General features: G+C 50.3%; 1 protein-coding gene across 8 annotated transcripts in view; it reads left to right on the top strand.

Annotated features, from left to right (window-relative positions):
* Window positions 1-13,769, top strand: part of ALPK2 (alpha kinase 2) — a 143,924-nt gene extending 130,155 nt beyond the window's left edge. For 5 of the 8 annotated variants that reach the window (XM_034643335.1, XM_019806439.2, XM_019806440.2 and 2 more), the window contains 2 exons: window positions 178-226; window positions 12,969-13,769. In XM_034643335.1, coding sequence (XP_034499226.1) covers window positions 178-226; window positions 12,969-13,197 — 278 coding nt within the window. In that variant the 3' untranslated portion in view covers window positions 13,198-13,769. The other 3 variants (XR_002143966.2, XR_004620508.1, XR_004620507.1) reach the window with 3 other exon arrangements.
* The last annotated feature ends 3,598 nt before the right edge of the window (window positions 13,770-17,367 follow it).

Below are 17,367 nucleotides of genomic sequence, written 5' to 3'. Positions count from 1 at the left end.
CTCAAAGCCATCAGTGTCGACAGAAAGAGGCCTTTACTGATGGAAACAAGGAGAAATGTTTATGTAGGAAGGGAAGGCAGGTGGGGCTGTCACTACCCCTTCCCCGTGAATCATGGCCAGTGCTCTCTCAGGAGCCCCAGGTAACACAAATCCCATCTCTGCTCTCTCTTCCTATAGGTGTAGGAATGAAGTTAACTGACGTTGGCATAGCAACACTGGCTAAAGGGTGAGTAGAAAAAAACCCCAGCACATATCGTTCGATTCTGAGCTTCCAAACACCTGCTGGGCACACACTGTGAAGCTGATGCGGGCAAGTCAATTTCTTGTCCTGAGGATGACAAATGTTCTTGGGACGAATTCAATTCACTTCTCTCACTTACATAAAATATTTATGGACTTTGTTCTCCCAGGCAAACACTTTTGTTTCCTAACTTTGAAACAAACAAGAACTCTGGAAAAGCATTTCAAGATGAATTACTACCAGGAGTGCCATGGGGGGTCAATGCCAGCATGACTGGAATTTCTTTTAATCATGAACATTCCATTTTTCTGCCTTTGATATCTTCACTATTAGAAGCTTCTTAATCTTTTTTTTTTTTTGCATTTGAGGGCAGGGAATTCAATTTGCATATTTTAATGTCCTCCCCCCATCCCAGAAAGTCCTTCAGGCGGTTCCCACTCTTCCCTGGAGGTGGTTTCAGGAGCAAATGACTAGGGAGGAGCTGTGATGAGTTACTCTGGTGGGTGTGTGGCTTGGTTTTCCCAGTGCAGGGGAGGGTGTTGCTTGGCTCCGTGTGGGCTATGCCTGGACGGCACTGTAAACTCTTACTGGCTTATCTCTTAAACAACTGTGCCTTCTCTCTGCTTTGCTGGACCACCATTGAGGAGAAAGCAGGCAATTTCTGGTTCTTGGTGACAATAAAGTTCTGGGTTGGAGCCACCCCTTGCTCGTGCCCGCCCCCACTGTTCCCGTGTCCTAAGACTGTTAGGAGGACGAAATAGAGGGACAGATAACTTTTAGAAGGGATGGATGGCTTATGCATTATTACTGTTCAGGAATGGGGAAGCCAATCCTTTTCTGGGTGGAAAAGGAGACAACAGCCGCTGAGAAGGGTTTGTTGCTAATGGTCCCCAAGAGGGCCAGGCTTTGGGGTCCACACAGGGGAGCACCAGGAGACAGAGGGAGTGTGGGGAGAAACATGAACAACAACTTTGACTTGGTTTTCAAGGGAAGGAATGGGTGAGGCAGGGAAAGCAAGCTTGGGATTGGCTAGCGTGAAAAATGTCAGCAGGCTCTGGGGTGGGGGGGGGGCGTCTGAGTCTGACCCTGGTGCCTGAGGGCAGCTGTGAGATCCCAGGAGAGAGGTGTTGGGAACGGGCTTCAGATGGGCTAGTTTGCATGTGAAAGGTGTTCTAGAAGGCCAGTCATCTACTATCTCTAGGAATTGGCTAACGCCGGGAAGGACATGTCGTCTCTCCAGGGTGAGCAAGACCCCAGATGTCAAAACATCAGAAACAGAGGAAACAGAATGGCCTGATTAATAGAGCTTCCTCTCCTCTGGCTGCTAAGGACTTATCCCTGAGAGCTTTCTGGCTATTTCCACCCATCAGCAACAGCAGTGCTTCAAGGAGTAAACCCATCTCCAACCTTAGTGAAGGGCAGAGAAAAGCAGAGGGATGGGGGGAAAAGTGGAAAAGGGACTTTTTAACCTCCAGATCATTGACTCTGATTCACAAAGTTCTCACTGACTGCACAGAGCTTCTGGTCTGGGTTTAGAACTAAGATGCAGTTTGGAGATTTTCCTTCTCAAAAGTGGCTCAGGATAATACAGTTTTGTGTGGGGATTTTCTTCGTACTGCATCCCCAGTGCCGACCAGAGCCCTAAACATCAGATGAGTGCAGAAACTTGGTTGTGGCCTTGGCCATGTTAGGAGAGCATGGCAGGAGGGGTATGACATATGACACGGTAGGGAGAACAGGGGTTTTAGAGAGAGTCTTGGGTTCAAATCTTGATCATGCCATTTACTTGTGACTCTCCCAATGGCGGCCTTGCTTGTGTTACTGGCGTTTGTCGGGCTCGTGGCATGGGTGACCACGCACCCTGGCGTGCGCGGTACAGTGCCACCGCGTGCCTGCAGTCCTCGCACCCGAGTTAGTCATTTGCCCTGGACAATTTTGCCCACTTAGAAAAGAAATTATATGGTGCTGTTTATGAAGGGATTTTTCTGGACCTCAAAAGCATTGCCCAAGTAAAACAGATTCTGTGTTCTCTGTGGGACACTGCAAATTCAGCATCACGCACACCTGGTTTGAATGTTGGGTTCTTGTCTTACCAGCTAGGTAGTCAGGTGACTTTAAAAAAATCTTTTTTAAAGATTTTACTTCTTTGAGAAAGAGAGAGAGAGAGAGAACAAGTGTGTAATTGGCAGGGAGGGGCAGAGGAGGAGGGAGACTGACAAGCAGACTCCACGCTGAGCATAGAGCCCGTCGTGGGGTTTGAATCCCACAACCCGAGATCATGACCTGAGCAGAAACCAAGAGTTGGAAGCCTCACTGACTGGGCCACCCAGGCGTCCCTGGTCACGTGACTTTAAGTTCTAGAAGCCACTGATCTACAGGGCGGGGACACAGAGGGCTGTCTTGAGGATTCCCCCATTAATCTGCATCCAGGCCTAGAAGCTCAGTATATGCGTGATCAATATTGGTTTCCTTTCTCCCTCTTGCCTCAGCCCTGACGCCAGGATAGGCAAATTTCATACCATTCTATAGAACAACTTTCTACCAAAACAAAGCAGAAACCTGCCCAAAAAGTTTCAAGAACTAAGACGAGCTTAAAAGCATGATTATTTAAGACATCTTTTAAAAGCATCTTAACAGTTTCTGGGAACTCATTGTACATTTTAGTCCTCATTTTAAAAGAAATCCAATCCCTTGGGTTTGTTCTCAGCTTTAATGTGACTTATCCGGCTTGGGACAACTGCCCAAGACCCATTAGAAGAGGTGATGGCTGGAGCCCAGGGCAAAATGTTGTCTGTAAAATGTTCCTTATGGCCTTCCCTCCCAAGGAGTGGTCAGGGAGGAGATGGGAGAGAAGGCCGTTCTGAAGTGTTTGAGAGTTTTGGGAGGGATATTAGATCATCTTGTCCATTGTTTTTAAAAAAACTTTTCTTAAACTTTTCCTAAGTCACAATTTTTTCCCCCAAAGAAAGTTTTCTTAGAAACCCAGTTTAAAAAAAACTGATCAGAGGGGGACCCTCGATTAGAGTGTAAGAAGTGGTTGGGAGATCTCTTCGGGGGCCCCTGGGAACCCCTCTGCTCTGGATTGAGAACCATCAACCATGTCCAGGCTTCTTCCTTCCCAAGCGAGAAGCAAGAGGTGCAGGGAAAGGGTAGGCGGCTTGCAGACGCAGTGCTGTACGAGGTAAGGCCCTTACGAAGTAAGGAAAAGGAGCAGACCCTCAGCGTCTGGAGCCGAGATTCAGCTGAAGAGACTGCAGGGGAAGCCAGAGCTGCAACATGGAGCTCAAAGGGGAGAGACCTAGAAAGGTTCTGATTCAAAGACAGCTCCAAGACAGGCTGAAGAGAGTTCAGGTGGGAAGGATCGCAAGCTGGGGAAGAGGCTGGGGAGCGCTGCCGGTGCCCGAGGAGCTCCGGAGAGCAGGAGAGAGGATTGACGGCTAAGTGTCCATCGTGCACTTCCTCTCTATTCTTACCAAGCACCCTGGAGGGCTTAGTGCATCCCTGCTGGAACGAGAAGAGCCTGGGGAGTGGGCAAAATCCTAAGCAGTGTTCCGTGTAGGCAGCATTACACATGGTCTTTTAACCACATTAGAAAGAACACAAGGCAGGGATGGGAGAAGCACGGAGGAGGCCAATCTGACTTACTCTACTAATAATTAACAATGATAATAATAGTAAACAGGGGTGCGCCTGGCTGGCTTAGTCTGAAGAGCATGTGACTCTTGATTTTGGATTCATGAGTTCGGGCCCCACGTTGGATGTAGAGATTACTGAAAAAAATAAACTTAATTTAAAACAATGATAAACAATGCACTCTATTGTTTAAAACAGCAAGAAAAAGATCTCCCAAATCTAGGGCCCACCTTTTTCTGGCCAGCAGTGGTCAGAATCTTTGGCAGGAAGAGAAGCCATTGTGTCATCTAAAGAAAATGTTCCCTTATGTCTCAATCTGCACCGTGTATTTGGCTGCTGACATCCCAGGAAGTACAACCTGTCTTGTCCTCTTGTTCAGTGAAAGCAGAGCGTATGCGACTATTTTGAGGGAAGTTATTGACAGTCTTGTAAAATGAAATAGGAACCGTTGTGGCTTATTTGTTCTGATGCAACTTTACCTGATAGTAAGACTGTGAAGGCAGCAGCAGTATGTCCTATTTCTCCCGGGAGCCCGCGACAGGAAGATGTCTGGAAACACATCACCTGTGCCATCAGACCCATAAGCTTCCAGCAGCGGTGAGTGCGGAGACTTCAGGCTACAAAGCGTGGCAAATAGCACTGTTGCAACATCTAATGACCCATTTTCTTGACAGACCCGAGACACTGACAGGACAGTTGAATATTTTTCCCGTTTGGAACCGCTTGGCCATTGAGAATTCTTTGAAGGGGAAAAGGGAAAACATCTAATTCTATAACTGGAGATTTAGAAACTTACCTTCACCAAATCAAAACCCGTGTAAACCACATGTAGGGGAGCTGACCCGCAGGTGTCCCAGTAGGTCCTGCAAACGGGGGCCCCTCCCCAGCCAGGGGTTGAATTTCTGGGGAGATTGGCGTGATCGTATTTGGCCACCAGAGGGCACCAGAGCCAATACGTTTTCCCTTTATAGGTTCAAAAAAAAGCTCATGTTATGTCACCCGATTAAAGGAAAACAAAGAAGAAGGCACTGAGCAGATTTCTTCCCAGTCAGTAAGCATCGGACCACATAGGTGTGATATGAAGGGCACCACAGGACACTCCTCAGGGTGACCGGCAGCCAGTATCTCAGGTTTCTACACTTGAAAGAAAGAAGAAGCCGTGAGATGCATGGCAGTGTCCAGTCCTTGATATGGAAACCAAATCCAGGAGACCCTGGACGGAATGACAAATGGCTTGTTCCCTGCAGAAGGGCAAACATGAGGTGATAGGGACCCAACTGTCAAGGCAGGAGCCTGGTAAGGACAATTGCCCCGAGAAAGCAGGGTCTGCTCGAGTCAGTGTGTGTCCAGCTCTCGTCTTACAAGCCCTGAAAAAAGAGGCAAGATTAAAACAGACTCCCACATTTAGTGGAGCTGAGCTCCAGGAAAAAGGCTCCGCCCTCACTGCCAAGAGCAGCCCACCTTGGAGCCTCATGTGCCCATGGGCAGTCTCAAGTCTGAGACCCCCTGTGCCTGGAGAGAAAGGGCAACACAAGCTAGGGGATGCAAAGAAAAAGGATTTGTATTCAAGATACGCAGCCCTGTGATAGGTTTGTGTGCGTGTGCGTGTGCGTGTGCGTGTGTGTGTGTGTGTGTGTGTGTGTGTGTGTGTGATGACTCCAGACAGACCATTAATGCATGAATCCTCCAGTAGGGTAGGAAACAAAGCTACCTGGGGACAGAATTTCCTGACATCCCGTAAGTGCTTCTCACAGAAGGGCTGTGTCCCCATAGAAGCCACGCATTCCAGCTGACTTGCCAACACAGGTTTCGGAGGACAGTCTTTCAGGTCTAAGGGACCTGAGAAAGGTACCTTAACACCTAACTCTCCGCTTGCCCCCACGGCCCCCACTGTCATCCCTGGAAGGCAGCCTGCATCCTGTTTTAATCTGATCAAGCCATTACACCATAGAGCATGTTGGCCAGTGGCTGGCTTATTTGGCCAGTCTTGGCCATCAAGGAGGTCTGGAGGCCCATGAAGGGAACATGTACCTTTTTCACAATTTTGGCCAGCCTGGAGTTACCAGCAATGTTCTCAGGGTGTGTTCAGAGTCTCCTGGATCCAAGAGCCAGCAAGGACATACCCGCTTCATGGAGTGGGACTAGCATGGCAGTCTCCTGATCTTTGCCCTAAAGTCTTGCAAAGGACGGTTTGTTGAAATTAGTAAAGTTGGAGCTGTGGGGTTCTCCCCCTTCCTCGGCACTACCCCCCAGGCCAGCCATCCCCAGGACCAGAGGGACCTGCAGCCAGGCTCCTTGCCATTTGTCATCCAGCCTCAGAGGCAAGTCTGAACAGAAGGAACACCTGGAGAGGTTGATGGGTTTGAGATGGGACCCTGCAGGACAGCCTGGAAGCCTGGAGGAAGGAAATAGAAGATGAAGAACTGAGGGCTGAGAGGGTCAGGGCTCCCACGAGCCTGAGAGCATAGGGCTGGATGAAGACCACACTGTCCAGAAAGAAGTTCTCAGTGCCTTCGGGAAGGTCCGAGCAAAGTGTGCTGGAGCCAGGTTACGGACGGAAGGGGGAACGTGCCAGAAAGGTACCACGGACTCAACAAGTTTGTCGACAGAAGAGAGGAAAATGTCTAGAAGGTAGCTAGAAAAAGGAGTGGGGGGTGTGTGTGTCCCATAAAGAACGAGGGGCTTACTGCGGAGTGAGTTTCCAGAGGAGCGGAACCCTCCCTGAGGACTCAGGGCTTGTCACATGAAGAAGGCGCCTCAGTCAGCACTGCCCATCCTGAGCCCACTGAAAATGTGGCCTTGGCGCCCACCCTCCTTCCCATCCCCTGCTGGGATCGTGGAACCTTAATGGGAACGCTGGTGTCCTTTCATCTTAACCGCCCAGCCCTACACCCTAAAGGGGCTCCTCCCTCTGCAGCTAAAACCTGGGGTCAGGGGGAGATTTGGGGATCACAGCTCTGGGGCTGAGGACAGTGGATGACTCGCCAATGGCCAATTTGAGAGCTGTCTGATCTCCAGGATCTCCTCCTTGGCCTGCTGTGTCCTGACTTCAGTTTGAGCTTCAGATATTAAGGAGAGGACTATGTGCTTTCGGCATATCTGGGGGTATGGGACTTATGATCACAAGAACGGAGACCATCGTAGATGCTTGGCTCTCCCTCACTTCCCCAGGGCCTCCCTCCTGCTCTCGCTTCCTCAAGGCTCACGGCACAGAGTCCCTCCTGGTTTGTGGGGGTTCCTTCAGCAGCAAGACAGCAGAGACCATGCAAGGGTGCAGGGCTTCTGGAACGCCCTTGCCCAGCAGAACCAGAGAACCAGACTCGTGGGCTGCTTTTGCCCTCCTCTCTTTATGATTCTGCTTTTTTCCAGCCTGGCGAATATCAGGGAAGAAAGTGCCAGGGCCGGTTTCCATGGAGGCTCTCCAGTCTATTGCTTAAACGGGCCTGAGGGAGTGGCTGAGAGGAGGCGTGAGGGCAGAGAGTGGGCAGGCTGGGGCAGCACAGGCTGTCGGCCAAGGGAAGAAGCTGGGGCGGCTTCTCAGGGACCTGGAGCCACTTGAGCAGCTGTGTGACCACAATCTGACTTCCGCTGGGGGTGGTGTGAGAGACTGCCCAACATGGTGGGCAGCAAGGACAAGCCCCCAGAGGCTACAGCCATAGTCTGGGTGAGGTGGTGGTGGCTGGACCAGGGTCCCATGGTGCTTGTGGGGCTGGGATGCGAAGGGAGGAAGGGCAGCTCGTAGACAACTTCAGAACACAACTTCGATCGAAAACACAGATGTGGTTACATGACAGCATCCCCACCCCAAAGAGCTCAATGACTCTGACGGAGGCATTTTTCCAAAGGGATTGTGTGAAAACAAGATTCCTGTCGTCAAATAATCTTGGGAAAGCCTGGGTTGAAGACGTGTAGGTGGTGTCTCTGCTGTGAGACTTCACATGGCGTTTAAAGAGCCAGTGGGTGACTTCGAGGCCCACGGGCGCAGGGAGAGAGGTTATAGGGCATTAACTGCGGTGCTTACACCACACGGTGATTTTTATTTCAAAGCATCTTGTGGGACTATTGCTGCTTGGAACATATTTCGGGAAATGCCGACCTGCAGGAACAATTACGTAGCACGGCTCCTGAAGCCTTCCACAAAGGTCCTCTGGCCCCATCCCTCCTCAGAACACGTGCTCTTGCTCTGAACGTCCTTTGAATCTTTGCCCATGCTGTTCCCTCTGCCAGATAAACCCCAAGCCCTCCTTCCTGTGTGAATCCTCCTCAGGACCCACCGCACGGCGGGAAAAGCCCCGTCACTCAGGTTCCTGTGGCTGCTTACCACAGCAAAGGGTAATTATTTGTTTGTGTATCTGTCTTCCCTATGAGACGGCCAGCTTCTGGAAAAGGACCGCGCACCTTAGGAATCCTTTTTAACCCCCTCCCCGTCATGTCTGCTGTCTAGCTGGTGCCTAATGGAAGGACAGGTGAAGAAATGGAGGGTATTGAGGGAACTGCAGGAATTACCAGATGGTTCCGGAGTGGGGGGTTCCCCTGGTCCCTCCTTTTTTAGCAATCTGTTCTATCTGTTCATAAATCCAGCCCTAGCTTCATTGTACACACACAGCCCCCAAAACTAGAGGTTTATTTCAACTCCTCACCCCCATCCTCAACCTGAATTCTAGGTCCTTGTCGTCATTCCCTATAAATTAAAAGTTTCTTCAGAAAGGATAGCAAACTAAAACTTCTGCTATAAAAAGCCTCTGGCTTGCTTCTGAAAGGATCACCCGAAGTATGGGAATTCCCTGTTGCTTTTCCTTTAACAGATCCCTTATTAAGCCAGATAAAAACCTTAATTTGTTCAGCACAGCCAGATCTGGAAGTTTCTGCCACTTGGCTCCACCCACTTCCCCTCTCCAGGTGTGTTTGGAGGTAATCCATGGCACAGGGAAGCCGTGATGAGTAGAGAGAGAGAGAGAGAGACAGAGTGAGAGAGAGAGAGAAGCCAGCCATGCCGTCAGCTGGCAATTTTTGTATGAGTCTGATTATCAAGATGAGAGAAAAGAGGACTCGTTTTTCGGCAAGAAATCAGCATAGCATGGCTGCCAACACATAGTGAGTACTGAAGAAACCTGTGCTGAGTCGGGACAGGGTTGTGGAAATAGAAAGCTTCCTAGGATGTTGCATGACACAACTTTCACGAACAAACCATATGCCTGTGTTCCAATAGAAGGGTGTCTCCAAGGTCCAGTAGGGATGACTTGACGTCATCACACTCTAGTTTTCTCCTGGCTTCTCCTAGACCAGTGGCATCAGCCTCCCCCCAGAGCTCCTTAGAAATACAGGATCCCAGACCCCACTCCGGACCTACTGAGCCCAAACCAACATTTTAACAAGATCCCCGGGTAAGTTGTATGCACCACTCCCATCTGAGGGGAGGGTATTTAAGCAAAGACCCCACTGAGTGGATGTTCGGTGGAATGAATGTATGGCTCTAGAGGTCATGAGGGAGGACGGACAGATCAACATAAAGTGATGGGTTAGAAAATTATACTAATTTGAGGTTAAGGATAGAAAGATCCAGTTAGTAAAATTCCACAGAGCTAAGCTTTCTAAAAAGGGAAATGTGTGAGAAAGTTCTGCAAGGTTTTATTCTGTTGTATTAGAGTCCCGGGGCCGCCATAAACAATGACCATAACCTAGTGGCTTAAACAGCAGAAATATACTCCCCGGCGTTCTGGAGGCCAGAAGTCCCATGTGCAGGTAGGTGTCAGAGCAGGTTCCTTCTGGAGCTTGTGAGGGTGGATGTGCCCCACTGGGCCTCTCTCCTGGCTTCCCAAGGTGGCTGTCAATCCTCGGCCTTCCCAGGCTTGTACATGTCCCGCTCCAGGCTCTGCCTCTGTCATCACGTGGTATTTCTCCCTGTGTGTCTGTACCTTTTCTCCCCTTCTTGCACAGACACCAGAAATATTGAGTTAAAGGCCCACTGTACTCCAGTGTGACCTCATTTTAATTACAACTATAATAACTATTTCCAAACACGGCCCTGTTCTGAGGTTCCAGGAAAGATATGCCTCTTGGAGGGAACCCTGTTCAGCCTAGTACGTCCATCTAACAAGAACAACAGAGGTGAGTGGAGTGGGGATCATGCTGGAGAGATGTCTGGCTATTTGAGATTCATGGTCTCCTCTACTCCTGCTGGTGGCAGATGGCACATGGGGCTGGCAAGGGGGACCAGAGGCAGGAGAACCTGTTTTCCCCATTGCCTGGTGGTATAGGAGAGCTTTGTGTCCTTTGAAACACTCTGGGTTAATTGATCTGGGAACACAAAGGATGTTGCCCTGTTTTCTTTTAAGGCATCAGCCACGGCTGTGAGCCTGAGAGAATTGGCAGTCATGGCAGCGGCCCAGCTCCCCTGACTGAGACCGAAACCAAACTGAGACCTGAGATAGGCAAGGGATGGAAGTTCATTATTGTGTGACATGCCAAGTTGAAGGTCCAAAATCAGATCCAGAGAGAAAGAGAAGTTCAGAAATGTGATCTGGAGACCCTCTGGGCCAAGCTGAGGCCGCCCTGAGGATGGGGCTGGTGTCCGTTTGTTTCCTTGACCTTTACTGAAAAGCCCCCCTCCCCGACAGGCATGTTGGGAATCAGGTGGTGTTGTAGGAGAGATGACAGTCTGTGCAGAGATGTGAAGCATTCCCTGAATTCTGAGAAGTGTATGTAGTTCTCTTAAAGATACAGGGAAGATGTTGGCGATCTCTCCTCGTGGTGAGGACAGGGTCAGGGAGGGCTCCACAGAAATGCACTTGAGCTGGGGGTGCTAAGAAAGGGGCTCCTAGACCACGCAAAGCAGCCTTCCCTCTAGGGCATCACCAGGCCCATGGCCATCTATAGTAAAAACCGGCCTCAGTCCCTGCTGCCCTACTCTGGCTTTCCGTGACGACTCTAAAGAGAGGGATGTAAAGGAAAAGAAGGGGCCAGATTTCTGGGAAGAGATCTGGGCTCCCAGGGGAGAGTCAGGAGGGCAGACCTTGCTGGGCTGCCTAGAAGTCCTGTTCCTTTGCCCACACTCAGCCTTTCCCATTCCAGAGCATGGGGACTGTTACAGAAGGGCTCCCTGGTGGCCAGACAGTGCTTAAGAAGTGACTCTCACATTCTCTGGGAGGCCCCAGTGTGAATTAGTGATTTTTCTCTGCAGAAACTAGATGTTGTCTGAATGTTTAAAAGGCTCAAGGCAGCCTGAGACAGGTGACCGTGACTTGTTTCCAGACGGGGAGCCTGCCCCTGCCCATGACCTTCCTAGTTTGTGTGAGGAGCGAGGCCTCCCTCCAGCAGAAGGACGGGGTCGGGCTTTCCATCACGTCTGACAAGCGCACGGGCCCAGGTGGCCTCGCGTCCTGCCCCCATCCTGCCGGGGAGCGCTCAGACACCAGATGGATGCAGTGGGGCTGACATTCAGCCTTTCTCGCGGTGCCCTGCAGAAGATAGAGACATACGGATGACGGATGACGTGGTGGGCAGTGGAATTTCCTCTCCCCTGCTGGATTCAACTCCTGTCTCCTGCTGACTCTTCCCTCAATGAGGGAGTCCGGCCTTTAGGAACTGAGTCATTTTTCATAAGCAAATGGACTGTGGGCTCCCAGGAGCAGAGCGTTCCCTCGCAGGGAGGAGGGAGAGGAGGGGAGCAGGCTGGATTTGTAACAAACTTGTTAAGAGAGACAAGCCTGATGCTTTGGCCCCAGGGGTGAAAGGAACCTTTTATTCCCTTGACAGCTTCAAACCCAGCTTGGATTTCATAGGGAAAAGCACACAGTCCTGGTCCCCATTCATTCCAGGTTCGTTCACCTTTGTGGTTTCTACCAGCAAATGAAAGAGTCCGGATTTCTTGTTTGGCCTACTAATCAGACTTGGCCAGAGCTCTCCCCCACCCAGCGGGGCCAGTTTCATGGACATGCTGTGTGGTCTGGCAGGACCCGCACTCAGAAGGACCCTGGGCTTCGTTGAACTCAGGCTCCACTGTCGTTGTCTCCAAAGTCTTCATAATTTTTGAACATGGAGCCCATGGTTTCATTTTGTACGGGGGCCCTACAAATTATGCCGACCGTTCTGTATGCCAGGCTCACCCCTGCACCCCCATTCACCTCCCTCACCTTTCACTCTCAGCTTCGACCTCCCTTCCACAAGATGGAATGTTATAATATTGATCATTAACTCGGCCAACATTAACTGAAATCTGTACAACATGTCATGCACTGAGCGAGGTGATCTGTGTGGATTTTCTCATTTCATCCTCTCAACAGCCCATCAAACAGCTTTCTTGATGGGTGGAGAGATTGGGGGCCTGGGGCTTGTCCCCTCAAGGAGGACACTGACCTTCTGTGATTGGGATGTGAAAAAACAGTCATTTACAGTTTGAGTACGAAATGTCCCAACCCAAAGGAACAACTCCTGAGATTACTCCGAGGCAGGTCAGCATGGTCCTTTCTAGAGCCCGCCAGTGACAGAGGTCCCATATTCTTCTCCTGCTGGGGAGCAGAGTTGGGGGGGGGGGGCCGTGACACAGGACAGAGTTCTTCTCTAGAAGGAAGACTGAGAGGACTGCATCCGAATCTTGGCTCTTGTACCAACTTGCTTTGTTTTCTTGGCTGGTGCCAGAAATTCTGGGCCTAAATTCTCTTAACTATAAATTGAAAGGTTGAAACTAAATAATTTCTTCCAGCCCTAGAGCTGTAGAATTTTTTTATTCAGAACCTCTGGGTGGGCTGGGGTGGCTCTCAGACCACCAAGAGATCTAATTTTTATCAAGATGGTCCAGCTCTAGTCACTATGACTAAAAGAAAAAGAGCAATAACATGCTGTTTTATTGGAACCAGAAGCATCTAGAACACTTGTGTAATCACAGGCCTTGGGTCTGTACTGTGCATGCTAGCAGGTCTTCGCCTTTACTCACTCCCACAGGGTTTGGTTCTTCTGTCAATAGCAACGGCAGGCATTTGGCCCTTCTTGCCTAGAGCAGGAATCAGTATATTTTCCATGTACCTTAGTCTCCCCTGTTAAAACTGGTGAGTGTCCTGTTTCTAAAAAGTCTGTGTCCTTCTACCCAAACACACAGGTACAAAGGATTTAAAGGCAACTGCTCTATGACCTTCATCGATCAGTTCAAAGCACTACACCAGTGTAACAAGTATTGTAAAATGCTGGGGCTGAAATCACTTCAAAACAGCAGCCAGAAACAGAAGCAGCCAAGTGCCAGTAAAAGCAAAGCTCAGCCCAGCTCCACCACCGGTAAGAAGACGGCGCCCGGGACCCTGGCAGAAAAGACGACCTCGCACCCCTTATGAACGAAGGGCCACCAGCCGGCAGCACACAGTCCTGTGGGCGGAAATCCGCGAACCCTCGAGAGAGAACGGGTAGCCTGCGTCACACACTGCGGTGTGACAGCCCTATTTCCGGCCGAACTCTGTGCCACCCCTGCTTCCAAACCCATCACCTGCTGGCCTCCCTGAAATGACTTCGGGGCAGGATTTGTGACCAGATGTATGGAGAGACGGAATCGGCAGTCACTCCCGAGAGACAGTCCATCCTTGTGCCCACTGTTAGCATGTTTACCGACTTCATGTCGTTTGTCTGTTTGTGTGTTTGCACGTGGTTGTGTTGTCAAGGACCTGGTGCTGAGCAGGGTCGGTGCACAGCCCAAACCCTCCCCACCCCCCTTCCTGACCTGGAGATTTCTAGATGCATCCAGCTGCTGTATACACGGAAAACCTGAATTCCCCCATTGGGTCAAGTTGTCACGCTGCTGTTGAATGTGCTACTGTTGACAGAGGAGGCTTCTAACACACAAGGCCATTTCCTTTATTCTTCACGCATCCAGCTATAATTCTCTGTTTAATTAAATTCATATTTAAACAAAGAGAGTGAGATGCATAGATTGGCCAGACCCTTGCCTTTTAGAATCTGCGCCATGCTTCCCCTTCCCCCAGGACTAGTAATTTGGTGAGCTCCTCGTCAGTTTACTGGAGCACGACGTAGACGGACCTGTGTTTTCTCCCCATTCCCACATCCCAGCGAAGGTTCCATCATGGCTCCGCTCTGTAAAGTCAGGGCCGACCCCGCCAGAGGACAAGCGGAGATGGCGCAGGGCCTGGCTGGGGCACCCCAGCTCCCGGGGACCCCGTCCCCTCCCCACAGCCCGCAGGGTCTCCTGGCCGGCCAGTGGGGGGTTCCGCCTGGCTGAAGGGCAGAATGGTTTTCACGTTCATGTCAGGCAAGAAGAAATGACAGAAGGACGGCTGGGGATGGTTTCCTGCACCCCAAACTGGGAGTGAATGTCTGCCCGCCCCACTAGCTTGTTGTGGTTGTCGAATTAACAGACTAGTTTTGAGAGCAGTTTGGGGCTTACAGAAAAATGAGTGGAAAGGACAGAGGGTCCCCATAGGCTCCCTCACCCCCACTCTTTTGTTTACTCTTATTACTGTCATCGTGCATCCGTGCGACACGTTTATCACACTCAAGGAGCAAATGTTGTACATTGTGATTAATTACAGTCCATAGTTTACATTAGGGTTCAGTCTTCCGGCTGTGCCTTCCCTGGGTTCCACACATGTGAATCCACCATGACAGTATCATACACAGTGGTTTCGCTGCCCTACTGCTCCCCTGTGCCCCCAACTCATCTTTCCTTCCCCACTCCCAGCCCACCCAGCTCCTGGTAGCCACTGGTCTTTGATTGTCTCTGCAGTTCTGCATTTTCCAGAATGCTCTATACAGTAGTTGGAATCCCCCAGCAGACAGCCTTCTTGGATGGTTTTTGAAGATGATTTTAACTACTCCCTGACTTCATTGTTAGGTCACCTCGGAGAGTGTGATCAACGCTTTTCAAGTTGAAAGTGCACATGGGTCACGGTATCTGGTGAAAATGCAGGTTCTCACTGAGATTCTGAATTTCCAGCACATTCCCAGGGGCTCTCCGTGCTGGCCAGTGACCACACATAGAGAGGGTGTCTATGCCAGAGGGTCCCGGAATGTTGAGGGGAGCGGCTAGACCTCCTAGAATTCAAATAACAGTCCCCCAGAGGAGCACCAGCTACTTCTCAGTGTGGCCATGTGAAACCACAGAAGACGCTTGCTCGAGGCCATGTGGGCACCCCAATGGGTCCGTGCGGCCTCCCTCGAGAGGCAGCAGGCCTCCACAGAAGACGCCTGGCTTCTGCTCTAAAATACTGTTCTCTTTGGGCACCAGCTTTGGATAAAAAAAGAACATACTTGGGATTTTTGTTTTGAAAAGGGGTTTGGGGAAAACCCTTCAGCCAGTCACATCTCATCTTTTCAGAAAATCTGCCATCTCCAGCCATCCTTCTGAAGCGATTCCTTGGCTACTGATCATAAAATGCTCATTTTTTTATGAGGCAGCCTGCAGCCTGCTTTCCCCATAGAGATCCTGCAGATGTATGTAGCCACAGAGTTCTAGAAAGTTCCACAATAGCAAAAAGGCACAGGGCATATTTTGATCAGAATATATATACATATATATATATACATATATATATATATGTATATACACACACACACACGCGCACACACACACACACACACACCCCTACATGAGTGTGGGTGTGGCCAGAGCCCTCTCAACAGACCAGGGTACTTTCTTTAGTCATAATTTATAATTATCAACATAATATCAACACAAGTAATAAAAAATAAAAAATTATAGAAAGGTACAAAATGAAAAGTCAAAGTCACCCTGTAGCCCTTGTCCCCTCTGGCTGGCTTTCAAGTTTAATTTGGAGGGACGGTCGAAGGGAAAGGATTTTCTACTCCCAGATTTTGCATTTAACAGCCAGCCCACAGGGTACCTCTCTTGGATGCAGCTGTCCTTGCTTCCTTTCATGGATGCTTAGATTTTTATTTTTCCAAAACGCCCTTATTGTTTATTGTCATCTGACCTCATCAGTCTGAAAACACTGGGAAGACCAGGGAAAGAAGGGGTGCCCACAGTGGGATTTGTCCCAGCGGGGGCTCCTATGGATGGCCTCTGTGGGGCTGTGTGGCCATCTGTCCACCACCCAAACCCTGACGTTCTGTTCTGAGATAGATTGTTTTCCTTGCACGAATAAGGTGAGTGTGCAGTGGGCTCCCTTACACCAAAGATAGCGTTCTGGGGTCTCAGAAACGCCCACAGTGGTTGCCAGTGTTTTAGCTCAGTTTCGAACCCGTTCAGTTCCCATTGATTTTCCTGTTTGTCTTCTAAGCGGGCAGTGGTAGGTCCATAGACCGAGGCCCTGAGCTGGGCCTAGTGGGTCCAGCTGGGCGTTTCGTACCCGAGGAACCTGGGGTGGCCACATACATTAAGTGTCTCAGTTTCCTAAAGGGCTCCACCGTGGCGCTCTGTGACAGGCAAATGAAAAAAATAAATGAACGTCTCATTAAAATGGGCTTGTGTTTGCAACAGCAGGTTTCGCACTAATGAGAACGGCGGAGAGCTGATGCCTTCTTGCCAATGGGCATCACATTCTGGAGCGGTCTCGTTTTGGATGTGCAGATGGCTGGCTGGTGCTAATATTTCACGGTATCTTCTGGCACTGGCGCCTCCCCAGCCACGCTTCCGAGAAGCCCCATACGAGTGAAGGGTTTCGATAGATTCATATTAAAAAGAATGCCAAAAGAAGCCACAATTATTTTCTAATTACCAAGTACTCTCTTGTCTAAATATCCCTACTGTTTTGCGTGTGTGTTGGGCATGTGGGCGGCTGGAGGCAGATGGGAGGAGCCGGCCGCCGCCGCCTCGGCCTGCTGGCCGCCTGGCCGTCCCGCTCCGCTGGGCCATGTGTGCGCAAGTGAGCAGATTGGCATTTCCCTCCCACGTGGATCTGCAGATGCCGCTTGGGCTGAAATAGTTTAAAAAAGAAAATCGAAGAGACACCAAGCCTCCTCTGCCTGCCAGCACAGGGTATGCCTTCCAGCTCTTCGCTGTAGCAGCTTTGAAATCCTTTGGGAGCCTCGCTGCCCCGAAACCGTTTTGTGAAAGCCTCCAGCACGGTGGACTGCGCGTCCGGCTGCGTGGTCCCGAGAGCACAGACTCCGGCTTTGTGCTGCGCTGAACAAACACGGACACGCATACACTGTAGCACCAGATCGAGACTTTTTAAAATTCTGCTTTTCACGAGGGGCTCAGATGGTTCCAGATAGAAATCATCTCAGAGGGAGGCTTCCTTCCTTCCTTCCTTCCTTCCTTCCTTCCTTCCTTCCTTCCTTCCTTCCTTCCTTCCCTCCCTCCCTCCCTCCTTCCTTCCTTCCTTTCTTTTTTAAAGATTTATTTATTATGGAGAGAGAGAGAGCATGAGCAGGAGGGGCGGAGGGGGAGAGAGAGAGAATCTCAGGCAGACTCCACGCTGAACATAGAGCCCAACGCCAGCCTCCATCGCAAGACCCTGAGATCACAACCTGAGCCGAAACCAAGAGTCAGACACTCAACCGACTTCACCACCCAGACGCCCTCAGAGGCGTTT

Source organism: Ailuropoda melanoleuca, chromosome 14 (genome assembly GCF_002007445.2).
Source record: "Ailuropoda melanoleuca isolate Jingjing chromosome 14, ASM200744v2, whole genome shotgun sequence".
Classification (NCBI taxonomy): domain Eukaryota; kingdom Metazoa; phylum Chordata; class Mammalia; order Carnivora; family Ursidae; genus Ailuropoda; species Ailuropoda melanoleuca.
The sequence above is the reverse complement of the archived record's forward strand: the minus strand, read 5'-3'. Positions and strand labels throughout refer to the sequence as shown.